This window comes from Rutidosis leptorrhynchoides, chromosome 1 (assembly GCF_046630445.1).
Source record: "Rutidosis leptorrhynchoides isolate AG116_Rl617_1_P2 chromosome 1, CSIRO_AGI_Rlap_v1, whole genome shotgun sequence".
Lineage (NCBI taxonomy): Eukaryota > Viridiplantae > Streptophyta > Magnoliopsida > Asterales > Asteraceae > Rutidosis > Rutidosis leptorrhynchoides.
Genome location: NC_092333.1, coordinates 623237070 through 623251672, shown reverse-complemented (window position 1 = coordinate 623251672; position 14603 = coordinate 623237070). Strand labels below are relative to the sequence as shown.

At 32.4% G+C, this 14603-nt stretch overlaps 1 protein-coding gene across 1 annotated transcript; it reads left to right on the top strand.

Annotated features, from left to right (window-relative positions):
* Positions 1 to 267: 267 nt before the first annotated feature.
* On the top strand, positions 268 to 3726 carry LOC139885578 (2-methoxy-6-polyprenyl-1,4-benzoquinol methylase, mitochondrial-like). Its single transcript, XM_071869334.1, has 9 exons — positions 268 to 407; positions 1294 to 1397; positions 1620 to 1746; positions 1835 to 1896; positions 2005 to 2163; positions 2235 to 2379; positions 2501 to 2572; positions 2800 to 2908; positions 3456 to 3726. The coding sequence occupies exons 2-9, from the start codon at positions 1304 to 1306 to the stop codon at positions 3555 to 3557; spliced, it is 870 nt and encodes a 289-aa protein (XP_071725435.1). The 5' UTR covers positions 268 to 407; positions 1294 to 1303; the 3' UTR covers positions 3558 to 3726.
* The last annotated feature ends 10877 nt before the right edge of the window (positions 3727 to 14603 follow it).

Below are 14603 nucleotides of genomic sequence, written 5' to 3'. Positions count from 1 at the left end.
TCTCACTCCAAGCATGAAATTTTCAACCTTTGATGGTACTTCCAACATCAAATGCGATTTGTAAAGGTCTCTTGGGGTTTTTCCAATCTTCGATGGTACTGCCAACATCATCGCGAATTGAGTTTCTCCGAACGCGTGTGTGAATGAAAAATGAGAGCAGTCGACGTCGATATCACCGTTAACAAAAATCAGCGTAGATATTTAGGAACACACTTTGTATATAGTATAAAGTTTTGTGTGCATATACTCTAATCTTTGCGAATAAGTTATTACCGAAAAAAGGAATTGTGCCCCGATCCGACCCACCGAACACATCTTTTGCTACGTGACGGTGACATTCATTGATCAGCACGAAACACATCTTCATACTTATCCAGTTCATCTTCAATTTCGCGTGTCATATTCTGGTATATATCTATATCTTTACCACACTGAATGTAAATTCAGTATGTAAGAATTAGTTCTTATTAAGCGAATTTTTGTTATGTATAGATACTTGTTATGTATGTGGAGTTATTATGCATTATAAATTTTGAAAACTACCCATGTGGCCATGTATGTAACTGGGTTGTGAATTTAAGTTATGACTAATTTCTAGTATGCAGGTAAGGTGTTTGATTAAATGCCCCTGACAATCACATTCATGAAAATTTGTTTATAAGTTGTGATGTTACTTTTAGAGCCAACAAGATATCGATTTTATTTTAGTTAGACTAGGTGTTGGTTGAGCGAAGGTTTGTTAACGGCTTAATATTAGTAACTGAGCTAGCAATACTGTAATGGAAGTTTTTGCCATTTTTAGTTATGTATTAGCTGATTATTGAATATCTTATACTCCGTAGTTTGATTGACTTTGTTTTAAATTTCTGTAAGATTATTGAATGTCTTTTAGTTCACGTCGGCATGTCTACATTGTGTACGTGGCTTATAAATGCATTGGCCCGATCATCTCTGTTGCCTATAGATGATAGGTTAGTGAAAAATAGCAAAGTAGGTACTTTTGCTCGTATCGTACTCTGTTAAGCCTGTGAATAGTTTTTAAATGAAAGGACGTATTGTGTAATTAAGTACGTCTCCTTTCGCATAATTTTTTTTTTAGGTTAGCCGCAATCTCAAGTGATTTTACTAGTTTTTGAGCATTATGAAAGCCTTTATTAGGTCTTTGTTGAGTTCCTGTCTCAGGAACTAACATATTATGCTCCATGTAAGTATTATCACATTTCCCTTTAATGAGTTTGTAAAATGTGTCTACACACTATGTGAATACTCTTTGATCCTTTTGTTGGTTGACAGAATTGAAAAAATGTCAGTCCGAATGGTTGCTCGGAGATTGGGGAGGAAGCTATTACCGAGGTTTACTCCTGTTGCTCATCTGCAATCCCATGCTACTAGCTTTGGTAGGTCAACATACTACTCGTTTGTTAGTTATATAATAATCGATGATATCCTAGATACTTTCTCAAGTCTTTATGTTAATCATGTTTGAGGGTGTTAGCTTTTAAGTTGACCAATAGGGTACACATACACAAATCTCAAAAGGACTTAGTGATCTTATGAGTTATGGCCCTTTCATGTCTTGCTGCTGCAAGCTCGTACATGAGTTTAAGCTTTTATTGCAGGGTTTAAAGAAGTAAAGGAAGATGAGAAAAGCCAACTTGTTGGTAATGTGTTTACCAAGGTTGCATCAAACTATGACATCATGAATGATGTCATGAGTGGTGGACTGCATAGGTTGTGGAAAGAAAGGTGAATTGTATGATTCAGATTTTTTTTTTATTCTGAATGTATATATGTATAATACTAGAGTTGTCTTTAACTCTCACTCTTTTTACAGATTGGTTTCAAAATTGAATCCATTTCCTGGGATGAAGCATCTTGATGTAGCTGGTGGGACCGGTTAGTTCGTATCTGATATATATGTCTACTTGTAGTCGTAATCCCAAGTTTTGAGAATCAATATTGCTCTCATTGATCAGTAAATTTTATGTTGATGAATTTTAACAGGTGACGTGGCTTTCAGGATACTGGAAAATATCAATAGTGTTGATCGCAGAGCCATAGAAGACACCATTGAAGACTTCTTGCAAGCGGAAACACAGATTTACGTTTGTGATATCAATCCAAATATGTTGGACGTTGGTAAAAAACGAGCTCAAGAAAGAGGTATGTGTAGCTAAGTGTTGTTCGTTCTTATTGAAAACCTCATTTATGAAGATAGTTCAATCCAAATATAGGGCTCGGAGATCTCGGTTCTCTTGTATGGGTTGAGGGAGATGCAGAAAAGCTCGTTTTTGAAGATAGTTCAATGGATGGTTACACTATTGCTTTTGGTATTAGAAACGTCACACACATAGAAAAAGTTCTTGCTGAAGCATACAGGTATGTTTTTATTCTGATATTATGTGTTAATATTTGATTCTTTGCTTGTGTGCGTGGCACAAATAATTTACTTGATAATAATGCTATATTAATCGTGACAAATTGTATACTTGTGAACCAGGGTACTTAAGAAGGGAGGGAGATTTTTATGCCTTGAACTCAGCCATGTAGACACTCCAATTTTTAAGCAGCTGTAAGTATTTCTGGACTTGAATTTCTACACTTATGAGCATACTAACTACAACCTTAATTAATCCATTTTTAATAGCAGACCGATTAGTTTTTCACAACGCTGGTCAATGGGTCAAAATTGGATTTAGTTGGTCGAAGTCAGATTTAGTCGGTCAAAAAGTCAGTCAAAATTGGTCTAACTTCCCTTGTTTCACGGGTTTATATTGTTTGTTTGTTTTTATATATCAGGTATGATTACTACTCGTTCTCAGTTATTCCAGTCCTAGGAGAGCTAGTTGCCGGAGATCGCGATTCTTATCAGTATTTGGTTGAGAGCGTTCGACGTTTTCCTCCTCAGGTATGTTTGGCTTGTTGAATTTTTGATCAGCAACTTAATTAAAATAAAAGTGACTTATTGTTTTCTTACTTTTGAATATGGTCTTGGCTGATCGATTACAATAAAACTATAGTATGTTCCTTCTGAATCTATTGTGGGCTATACATTCACATCCTTTATGATAAAACGTCGGATAATGCGAATCACAAAAGTATGTGAACTACATCCTTCATTAATGGAGAGAAAATATTACTGAAAATGAAAATAATGAAAATGTTACTGTATGTGTTACACGCATGAGATAATGTAAAGTTGGAACCTGCAAAATAGAGATTGAGAAAAGATGTTAGTAACTTATTAACACACACACCATTTAACTTGATAATGAATAAAACCGCGTCGACTATTGATTTCTAAGAATGAAATTTGAACCACACTTGAAATGAAACTAATACTCAAACATGCTAATGTGATTATACGAATGTTGAGATTGTATATATTGCAATTGGTGGAACACAATTTAAGTTGGTTTGGTATCTTACTTTGTTGTTGGTGTTTAATTATGCAGGAGGTATTTGCTAAAATGATTGCTGATGCTGGGTTTCAAAAGGTGGAGTATGAAAATCTTGTTGGAGGAGTTGTGGCCATTCATTCTGGGTTGAAAGTTTAGATGCGCATGCCTCTTCTTGTACCTTTATTTAATCGAACTTTTTCGTTGTCAGGTTTATATATATATGAGAATGTTTAGGAGGATTTTTGCTTCACTTTGTTTTATATCACAGCCTAATTTTGGATGAATAAATAAATTTCGACACTGGTCCTGCCAGTGGAATTATTAATATCTGGTGAAATAGTTACTTGGTTATTTGTGAATGTTAATATTTTTTTGATAAAAATCTGAAGAGATTGCCCACCTGTAGATTGTATGTGTAATAGTTTTTCACTCAAGTGAGAAAACAATAACATTTTAGTAGAGAAAATTGAGTCGAGCAACTCAAATTATCACTTCATTATTTGAGTCGAGCTCGAGTATGAAGTACAAGTTTGTATGTGTTTCAGATATACAAATCTAACCTTAGTTTTTATAGGTGTGTATGTAGTTTCAGTTTTCTTCATTTATTTTCTTCTTATTTGATTTGCGTATAATGTTGAGATGGAGATGGAGATGGAAACAACGATTACAACGTGATTATGACTAATGACTTATGAGGATGAAGTGGTGCTTCATCGAAGTTTTCCGGTAACAGACACCAAGAAGGGAATTGAGAGGAAGAAAAGAGGGCAGGACAGGAAGACAGATACTGTTCTTAAGATTCAGATAATAAAAAAGTTCCAAACCTTTGTGTTTTTAGTAAAGGGCCTTATTGTCATATTCTAATAGACTGTTTTTTGATCTATTAAATTGGGCATGAGCAAAAAACTTAGAAAATCGAAACCTTAGAAAACCGAAACCGAAAACCAAACCAATGGAGATTCGGTTTCGCTTCTTGATTTAAGATGAGTTTGGTTTCGCTACCACTCGGTTAGTTCGGTACCGGTAAACCGAACATGGATACCGAATTAATGAACATGTATGACTTTTTGACCCGGTTCACATATGCAAGTGATTTTTGAGATTTTATGATATGTGTTGATGTTTACTCATAAATTTTAATGAATGCAAACTGTTTTCATATCCGTTTGTATAGTTTACGAATAAAACAGACTAAACTTTTAAATATCAGTTAACGAAAGCAATTTTTAGTTCCATATGATATAATAACAAAAAAAAAAAAAAAAAAAAAATTAAAAACAGCTTTCATAAATCGGTTTAGTATTTAGTTATTAAAATTATACGTTTTGGGTTTTGGAGTTTTCAATTTCGGTACGGTACAGTTCGGTACTACTACGCGTACTGATGGGCGTTGAATTACCCGTCAAAAATGAACTAAATACTCTAGACTAGTTAGGGTAAGTAAGATTCGTTCCACGGGGAATTGTGGTCAAAAGCAAACAATTTTCAGGATTCGATTGTTTGTTTAACTAACGAGTAACTAAGATTAACCAACTAAATTGAAACTTAAATACTTAAGCTAAGAGCACAGTTAAAAGATTAAAATGTTAACAATGAGATTAAAAGCCTTTATTCCTTCACAATCTCAATCTAGCATGCATTCATTCAAACAAGTCTTATGTTCATCAAGTATTGATCAAATCTCATAGACAAGATTTCGTAAGTCTACCAATTCTAATTATTTTGAGATTGAACTATACAATCTAGACGCTATGTCTTTTGTAACGACTCTGAATTTTCCAACTTATATTATTAATATTTATTATTAATACTTGCGTGTTAATAAATGTATTCTTATACATTTTCCTTGTCACCGTAATTGACTTTCCATGTCCCGACTCGTCTTTTCGACACGTGCTTTTCACGAATAATATTTCGAATATTATTTACGTTCATAATTAATTATTATTAATTATTTCTAATTAACTAATGTAAGTAGTTAATTACTTGGGCGTTTACTAATTTGTTGCATACTTATACATGGGCTTTCATTATTGGACTTGGGCTATCAATGTAGTGACCCGAACTTTTCCATGTTTATATATATTAAATGAAATTGTTATTTACATGATTAAGTGTTTCCAACATGTTAAGCAATCAAACTTGTTAAGACTTGATTAATTGAAATAGGTTTCATATAGACAATTGACCACCCAAGTTGACCGGTGATTCACGAACGTTAAAACCTGTAAAAACTATATGATGACATATATATATATATATATATATATATATATATATATATATATATATATATATATATATATATATATATATATATATATATGGTTAACATGATATTATGATAAGTAAGTATCTCATTAGGTATTGTAACAATGAGTTGTATACACAAAAATGAGACTATTGAATTAAGAAACTCGAAAACGATATATATAATGATTATCATTATAACAACGTCTTACTAAATACATATGAATCATATTAAGATATTGATACACTATGTTTAATCATGATAAATGATAAGTAAACATATCATTAAGTGTATTAACAATGAACTACATATGTAAAAACAAGACTACTAACTTAAGGGTTTCGAAACGAGACATACATGTAACGATTATCGTTGTAACGACATTTAAATGTATATATATCATATTAAGATATATTAATTCATCATATTATTATGATAATACAATAATTTAACATATCATTAGATATAATAAACAATGGGTTAACAACATTTAACAAGATCGTTAACTTAAAGGTTTCAAAACAACATTTACATGTAACGACTAACGATGACTTAACGACTCAGTTAAAATGTATATACATGTAGTGTTTTATTATGTATTCATACACTTTTGAAAGACTTCAAGACACTTATCAAAGTACTTCTACTTAACAAAAATGCTTACAATTACATCCTCATTCATTTTCACCAACAATTCTACTCGTATGCACTCGTATTTGTACTCGTACAATACACAGCTTCTAAACGTATTTACTATTGGTATATACACTCCAATGATCAGCTCTTAGCAGCCCATGTGAGTCACCTAACCATGTGAGAACCATCATTTGGCAACTAGCATGAATGATTACACAAAATTACAAACTAATGGAGCCTTTATGAACACCCCATATTCACGTGAAGGAGTACACACACAAACACTTTCATTTTCAATTTTTCTTGAATCAAACTCATCTCTCTCAAGTGTTCTTCCATTGTTCTAAGTGTTCTTCATCATCTTCATCAAAATCTAGCTCAATCTAGTTCATAAATCCATACATAAACCAAGTTATAAAATAACTACTCAAGAACACACCAACAACACTTCCAAGTTTGCTAGCTTACTTCCAATCTTGCAAATCCATTTTGAGTGATCATCCGACCTCAAGAAATCCTTCTTATTTACAGTAAGATATCTTTCTAATACAAGGTAATACTCATATTCAAACTTTGATTCAATTTCTATAACTATAACAATCTTATTTCGAGTGGAAATCTTACTTGAACTTGTTTTTGTGTCATGATTCTACTTCAAGCACTTTCAAGCCATCCAAGGATCCTTTGAAGCTAGATCTATTTTTTCTCATTTTCAGTAGGTTTATCCACAAAACCTGAGGTAGTAATGATGTTCATAACATCATTCGATTCATATATATAAAACTACCTTATTCGAAGGTTTAAACTTGTAATCACTAGAACATAGTTTAGTTAATTCTAAACTTGTTCGCACAAAAAAGTTAATCCTTCTAATTTGACTTTTAAAATCAACTAAACACATGTTCTATATCTATATGATATGCTAACTTAATGATTTAAAACCTGAAAACACGAAAAACACCGTAAAACCGGTTATACGCCGTCGTAGTAACACCGCGGTCTGTTTTGGTTTGGATAATTAAAAACTATGATAAACTTTGATTTAAAAGCTATTCTTCTGGGAAAATGATTTTTCTTATGAACATGAAACTATATCCAAAAATCATGGTTAAACTCAAAGTGGAAGTATGTTTTCCAAAATGGTCATCTAGACGTCGTTCTTTCGACTGAAATGACTACCGTTACAAAAACGACTTGTAACCTGTATTTCCGACTAAAAACTTATACTTTTTCTGTTTATATTCATAAACTTAAGTTCAATATGAAACCATAGCAACTTGAATCACTCGAAACGGATTTAAAATGAAGAAGTTATGGGTAAAACAAGATTGGATAATTTTGCTTGTTGTAGCTACGTGAAATTTGTAACAAATTTATACAAATCCTGACTTAATCAACTTATATTGTATTATACATGTATTCCAACATATATTATGTAATCTTGGGATACCATAGACACGAATACAATGTTTTGATATATCATATCGACACATCTATATATATATTTCGGAACAACCATAGACACTCTATATGCAGTAATGTTGGAGTTAGCTATACAGGGTTGAGGTTGATTCTGAAATATTATATATACTTTGAGTTGTGATCTAGCCTAGGACTTGTATACACGAGGTCGTGGATTGATTCGAGATAAAATATATTGCTTTATTTCTGTACATCTAACTGTGGACAACTAGTTGTAAGTTACTAACGAGGACTGCTGACTTAACACACCCAAATCTTTAAACGTAATAAAAAATGTTGTAATTATATTTTGATCATACTTTGATATATATATATATATATATATATATATATATATATATATATATATATATATATATATATATATATACATACATATTTTTTATAGGTTCGTAAATCAACCCGTGGCCAAGTCTTACTTCCCGACGAAGTAAAAATCTGTGAAAGTGAGTTATAGTCTCACTTTTAAATCTAATATTTTTGGTATGAGAATACATGCAGTTTTGTAAATGTTTTACAAAATAGACACAAGTACTTGAAATTACATTCTATGTTGGATTATGAATACCGAATATCACCCTTTTAGCTTGGTAACCTAAGAATTAGGGAACAGACACCCTAATTGACGCGAATCTTAAAGGTAGATCTATGGGCCCTAACTCCCCCCATACTGGAATATGGTATGCTTTAGTACTTCGAGTTATTAATACAAATGGATTTCTGGTTTGGGGATATTCTATATGCATTTTGTTAATGTCGGTTACCAGGTGTTCAACATATGAATGATTTTTATACAGATTGTATGTTATTGAAAAAATGAAATCTTGTGGTCTATTATTACGATTTGATAAATATATAGGTTAAACCTATAACTCACTAACATTTTTGTTGACGTTTAAAGCATGTTTATTCTCAGGTGATTATTAAGAGCTTCCGTTGTTACATGCTAAAATATGGACAAGATTTGGTGTCAGCATGCTTGTATAATATTGTTTAAAACTGCATTCGAGATTTACCTTGTTGTAACATATTAATATTGTAAACCAATATGTATTGGTAGTGTGTAAGTGTGATATTTTTAGATTATCATTTCTGGATAATCTAGGTGGTGACTTTTTAACCTTGTCGATAAAATAAAGGTTATGGTTTATTTTAAAAACGAATGCAGTCTTTGAAAAATGTCTCATATAGAGGTCAAAACCTCGCAATGAAATTAATTAATATGGAACGTTTATAATCAATATGAACGGGACATTTCAGTTGGTATCCGAGCGTTGGTCTTAGAGAACCAGAAAATTGCATTAGTGTGTGTAGTGACCCGAACTTTTCCATGTTTATATATATTAATTGAGATTGATATTTACATGATTAAATGTTTCCAACATGTTAAGCAATCAAACTTGTTAAGACTTGATTAATTGAAATAGGTTTCATATAGACAATTGACCACCCAAGTTGACCGGTGATTCACGAACGTTAAAACTTGTAAAAACTATATGATGACATATATATGGATATATATATAGTTAACATGATACTATGATAAGTAAAAATATCATTAAGTATATTAACAATGAACTACATATGTAAAAACAAGACTACTAACTTAATGATTTTTAAACGAGACATATATGTAACGATTATCGTTGTAAAGACATTTAATGTATATATATCATATTAAGAGATATTCATACATGATAATATCATGATAATATAATAATTTAAAATCTCTTTTGATAGTATAAACATTGGGTTAACAACATTTAACAAGATCGTTAACCTAAAGGTTTCAAAACAACACTTACATGTAACGACTAACGATGACTTAACGACTCAGTTAAAATGTATATACATGTAGTGTTTTAATATGTATTTATACACTTTTGAAAGACTTCAATACACTTATCAAAATACTTCTACTTAACAAAAATGCTTACAATTACATTCTCGTTCAGTTTCATCAACAATTCTACTCGTATGCACCCGTATTCGTACTCGTACAATACACAGCTTTTAGATGTATGTACTATTGGTATATACACTCCAATGATCAGCTCTTAGCAGCCCATGTGAGTCACCTAACACATGTGGGAACCATCATTTGGCAACTAGCATGAAATATCTCATAAGATTACAAAAATATGAGTAATCATTCATGACTTATTTACATGAAAACAAAATTACATATCCTTTATATCTAATCCATACACCAACGACCAAAAACACCTACAAACACTTTCATTCTTCAATTTTCTTCATCTAATTGAACTCTCTCAAGTTCTATCTTCAAGTTCTAAGTGTTCTTCATAAATTCCAAAAGTTCTAGTTTCATAAAATCAAGAATACTTTCAAGTTTGCTAGCTCACTTCCAATCTTGTAAGGTGATCATCCAACCTCAAGAAATCTTTGTTTCTTACAGTAGGTTATCATTCTAATACAAGGTAATAATCATATTCAAACTTTGGTTCAATTTCTATAACTATAACAATCTTATTTCAAGTGATGATCTTACTTGAACTTGTTTTCGTGTCATGATTTTGCTTCAAGAACTTTGAGCCATCCAAGGATCCATTGAAGCTAGATCCATTTTTCTCTTTTCCAGTAGGTTCATCCAAGGAACTTAAGGTAGTAATGATGTTCATAACATCATTCGATTCATACATATAAAGCTATCTTATTCGAAGGTTTAAACTTGTAATCACTAGAACATAGTTTAGTTAATTCTAAACTTATTCGCAAACAAAAGTTAATCCTTCTAACTTGACTTTTAAAATCAACTAAACACATATTCTATATCTATATGATATGCTAACTTAATGATTTAAAACCTGGAAACACGAAAAACACCGTAAAACCGGATTTACGCCGTCGTAGTAACACCGCGGGCTGTTTTGGGTTAGTTAATTAAAAACTATGATAAACTTTGATTTAAAAGTTGTTATTCTGAGAAAATGATTTTTATTATGAACATGAAACTATATCCAAAAATTATGGTTAAACTCAAAGTGGAAGTATGTTTTCTAAAATGGTCATCTAGACGTCGTTCTTTCGACTGAAATGACTACCTTTACAAAAACGACTTGTAACTTATTTTTCCGACTAGAAACCTATACTTTTTTTGTTTAGATTCATAAAATAGAGTTCAATATGAAACCATAGCAATTTGATTCACTCAAAACGGATTTAAAATGAAGAAGTTATGGGTAAAACAAGATTGGATAATTTTTCTCATTTTAGCTACGTGAAAATTGGTAACAAATCTATTCCAACCATAACTTAATCAACTTGTATTATATATTATGTAATCTTGAGATACCATAGACACGTATACAATGTTTCGACCTATCATGTCGACACATCTATATATATTTCGGAACAACCATAGACACTCTATATGTGAATGTTGGAGTTAGCTATACAGGGTTGAGGTTGATTCCAAAATATATATAGTTTGAGTTGTGATCAATACTGAGATACGTATACACTGGGTCGTGGATTGATTCAAGATAATATTTATCGATTTATTTCTGTACATCTAACTGTGGACAACTAGTTGTAGGTTACTAACGAGGACAGCTGACTTAATAAACTTAAAACATCAAAATATATTAAAAGTGTTGTAAATATATTTTGAACATACTTTGATATATATGTATATATTGTTATAGGTTCGTGAATCAACCAGTGGCCAAGTCTTACTTCCCGACGAAGTAAAAATCTGTGAAAGTGAGTTATAGTCCCACTTTTAAAATCTAATATTTTTAGGATGAGAATACATGCAGGTTTTATAAATGATTTACAAAATAGACACAAGTACGTGAAACTACATTCTATGGTTGAATTATCGAAATCGAATATGCCCCTTTTTATTAAGTCTGGTAATCTAAGAATTAGGGAACAGACACCCTAATTGACGCGAATCCTAAAGATAGATCTATTGGGCCTAACAAACCCCATCCAAAGTACCGGATGCTTTAGTACTTCGAAATTGATATCATATCCGAAGGGTGTCCCGGAATGATGGGGATATTCTTATATATGCATTTGTTAATGTCGGTTACCAGGTGTTCACCATATGAATGATTTTTATCTCTATGTATGGGATGTGTATTTAAATATGAAATCTTGTGGTCTATTATTATGATTTGATATATATAGGTTAAACCTATAACTCACCAACATTTTTGTTGACGTTTTAAGCATGTTTATTCTCAGGTGATTATTAAGAGCTTCCGCTGTCGCATACTTAAATAAGGACAAGATTTGGAGTCCATGCTTGTATGATATTGTGTAAAAACTGCATTCAAGAAACTTATTTTGTTGTAACATATTTGTATTGTAAACCATTATGTAATGGTCGTGTGTAAACAGGATATTTTAGATTATCATTATTTGATAATCTACGTAAAGCTTTTTAAACCTTTATTGATGAAATAAAGGTTATGGTTTGTTTAAAAATGAATGCAGTCTTTGAAAAACGTCTCATATAGAGGTCAAAACCTCGCAACGAAATCAATTAATATGGAACGTTTTTAATCAATAAGAACGGGACATTTCAGTTGGTATCAGAGCGTTGGTCTTAGAGAACCAGAAAATTTGCATTAGTGTGTCTTATCGAGTTTGTTAGGATGCATTAGTGAGTCTGGACTTCGACCGTGTTTTCTTTAAAAATGATTGCTTAACATTTTTGTTGGAAACTATATATTTTTAACATATGAATATTATGTGATATATTAATCTCTTAACGTGTTTGATATTATGTGATAGATGTCTACCTCTAGAACAAGTCCCATTGACTCACCTAATAATAATGAAGAGTCAAATGTAAATTGGAATGATTTGTGGACTGATTCACAAGTTCCCGAAGAGGAACCGGAAGAAGAGTCGGAACCGGAAGAAGAATCGGAACCGGAAGAAGAATCGGAACCAGATGAAGAAATAGAACCGGTGGGGGAAATAATAAAACGGTTAAGTAAAAGAAAATCCTCAACCAACCGACCAAAGTTAATTATGGTCAATGGTGTTTCCGCCAAGGAAGCAAAATATTGGGAGGATTACCAATTCTCCGATGAATCGGATTCCGACGAGAATTCCGATGATGTTATAGAAATTACCCCAACTGAATTTAAAAAGGCAAAAGAAAATAATAAGGGAAAGGGCATAAAAATAGAGAAATCTAATTCCAACCCCGATGAACTTTATATGTATCGTCAACCCCCGAAGTCCTTAAGTTGTAACAATGACCCGGGAACCTCTAAACCACCAGGTTTTTCTAAACCAATGTGGACAACGACGGCTCGTATTAGGGGAACATCATATATCCCTAGAAACTTGGCAAAACGAACCAAAACCGAAGAAGAAGAAACGAGCGAGTCGGAATAAGATAGTTGTATTCGTGTGGTGTAATATATGTAATATAGTGTTCTTATGCTTTATGATATATGTAAAAATTGCTTGTATTAATAAGTATTTTTTTTATGAAACTAACTCTTGTCTATTTTACAGTTTAAAAACACAAAATGGATAGACAACCCAATATTTTAAGAGACCTACCCGGAGACATGATTGATGAAATCTTGTCTAGAGTCGGCCAGAATTCTTCGGCACAACTATTTAAGGCGAGATCAGTTTGTAAGACATTCGAAGAATGTTCCAAGAATGTCTTGGTTTATAAGAGACTTTCGTTTGAAAGATGGGGGATATCACATTGGGAAACCCATAAGTTACGATGTGTTTACTTTGACGCATATATTGCGGGGAACCCAAATGCTATTTTACGCAATGGGTTAAGAAATTATTTTGACTCAATATATCAGAATATTGGACTTCGTGATTTAGAAAAAGCGGCTAACATGCAACATAAAGAAGCATGTTATGCTTACGGATTAGTAATGTTCGCTTCTCACAAAAGTGAGAACAAGAACATCGGGCTACAACTATTAAACAAAATGTTTCCACAAGTGACGGAGTCGGTAATTGGGGTAAGAAATGAGGTTTTTAGATTATTACGGGACTGTTGGACATTACATAACCCTCGTCCCTTTGATGACGTTACAACACGCTGTCTTATCAACGGCCATAACGGTTATGTTGCACAAGACCAAGGATGGGAAGTAGTCCTAGTAAAACCAGAATGCATGACTTGTTTCTGGACGTATGAATTACGTGTCTTTATTGCCTTTGCCGAACGACTTGTGTACTAGCTAGAATTGTCTTCACAACTATCTTGTATCAAAGTTATTGTGTGCTATATTTCATGCTTTATGTAAAATAAGCGGTATTGTAAGTTTGTAAAATATTGTATAAAAGTTTGAACGCGAAATATTATTACAATCAGTTTTTCATATAGAATTGTAGTAGTTGAATTGTATATTAGCTACTAAGTATGAACTTAACGGGTAGGTACTACCCGAATTTAAACTTATAAAACGCTAATATGAAGAAAAAGCTTTTATAAATGAGTTCATATTATGCTACGAAATACTATTAACTACTCTTAAAATTCTGTATGATTAACTTGTTCCATTTAACTATTTTGAAGGAAATGGCACCGACTACGCGACACACCGTGAATATGAATGAAGAGGAATTCCGTACTTTTCTAGCTTCAAACATAGCCGCAGTACAGGCTGCGCTACATACCAACAATAACCTTGGATCTAGCAGTACAGGAAATCGTGTAGGATGCACCTACAAAGAATTCACTGCCTGCAAACCTTTGGAATTTGATGGAACCGAAGGACCGATCGGATTGAAACGGTGGACCGAGAAGGTTGAATCGGTGTTTGCCATAAGTAAGTGTACTGAAGAGGACAAAGTGAAGTACGCTACGC

What these genes read in the sequence shown, in the direction of transcription:
- LOC139885578 (XM_071869334.1), top strand. Translation starts at nt 1,304, where the DNA reads ATGTCAGTCCGAATGGTTGCTCGGAGATTGGGGAGGAAGCTATTACCG. An exon ending in TGATGTAGCTGGTGGGACCG is followed by an intron (nt 1,897 to 2,004) that starts GTTAGTTCGTAT and finishes GAATTTTAACAG; the next exon opens with GTGACGTGGCTTTCAGGATA. An exon ending in AAAACGAGCTCAAGAAAGAG is followed by an intron (nt 2,164 to 2,234) that starts GTATGTGTAGCT and finishes ATCCAAATATAG; the next exon opens with GGCTCGGAGATCTCGGTTCT.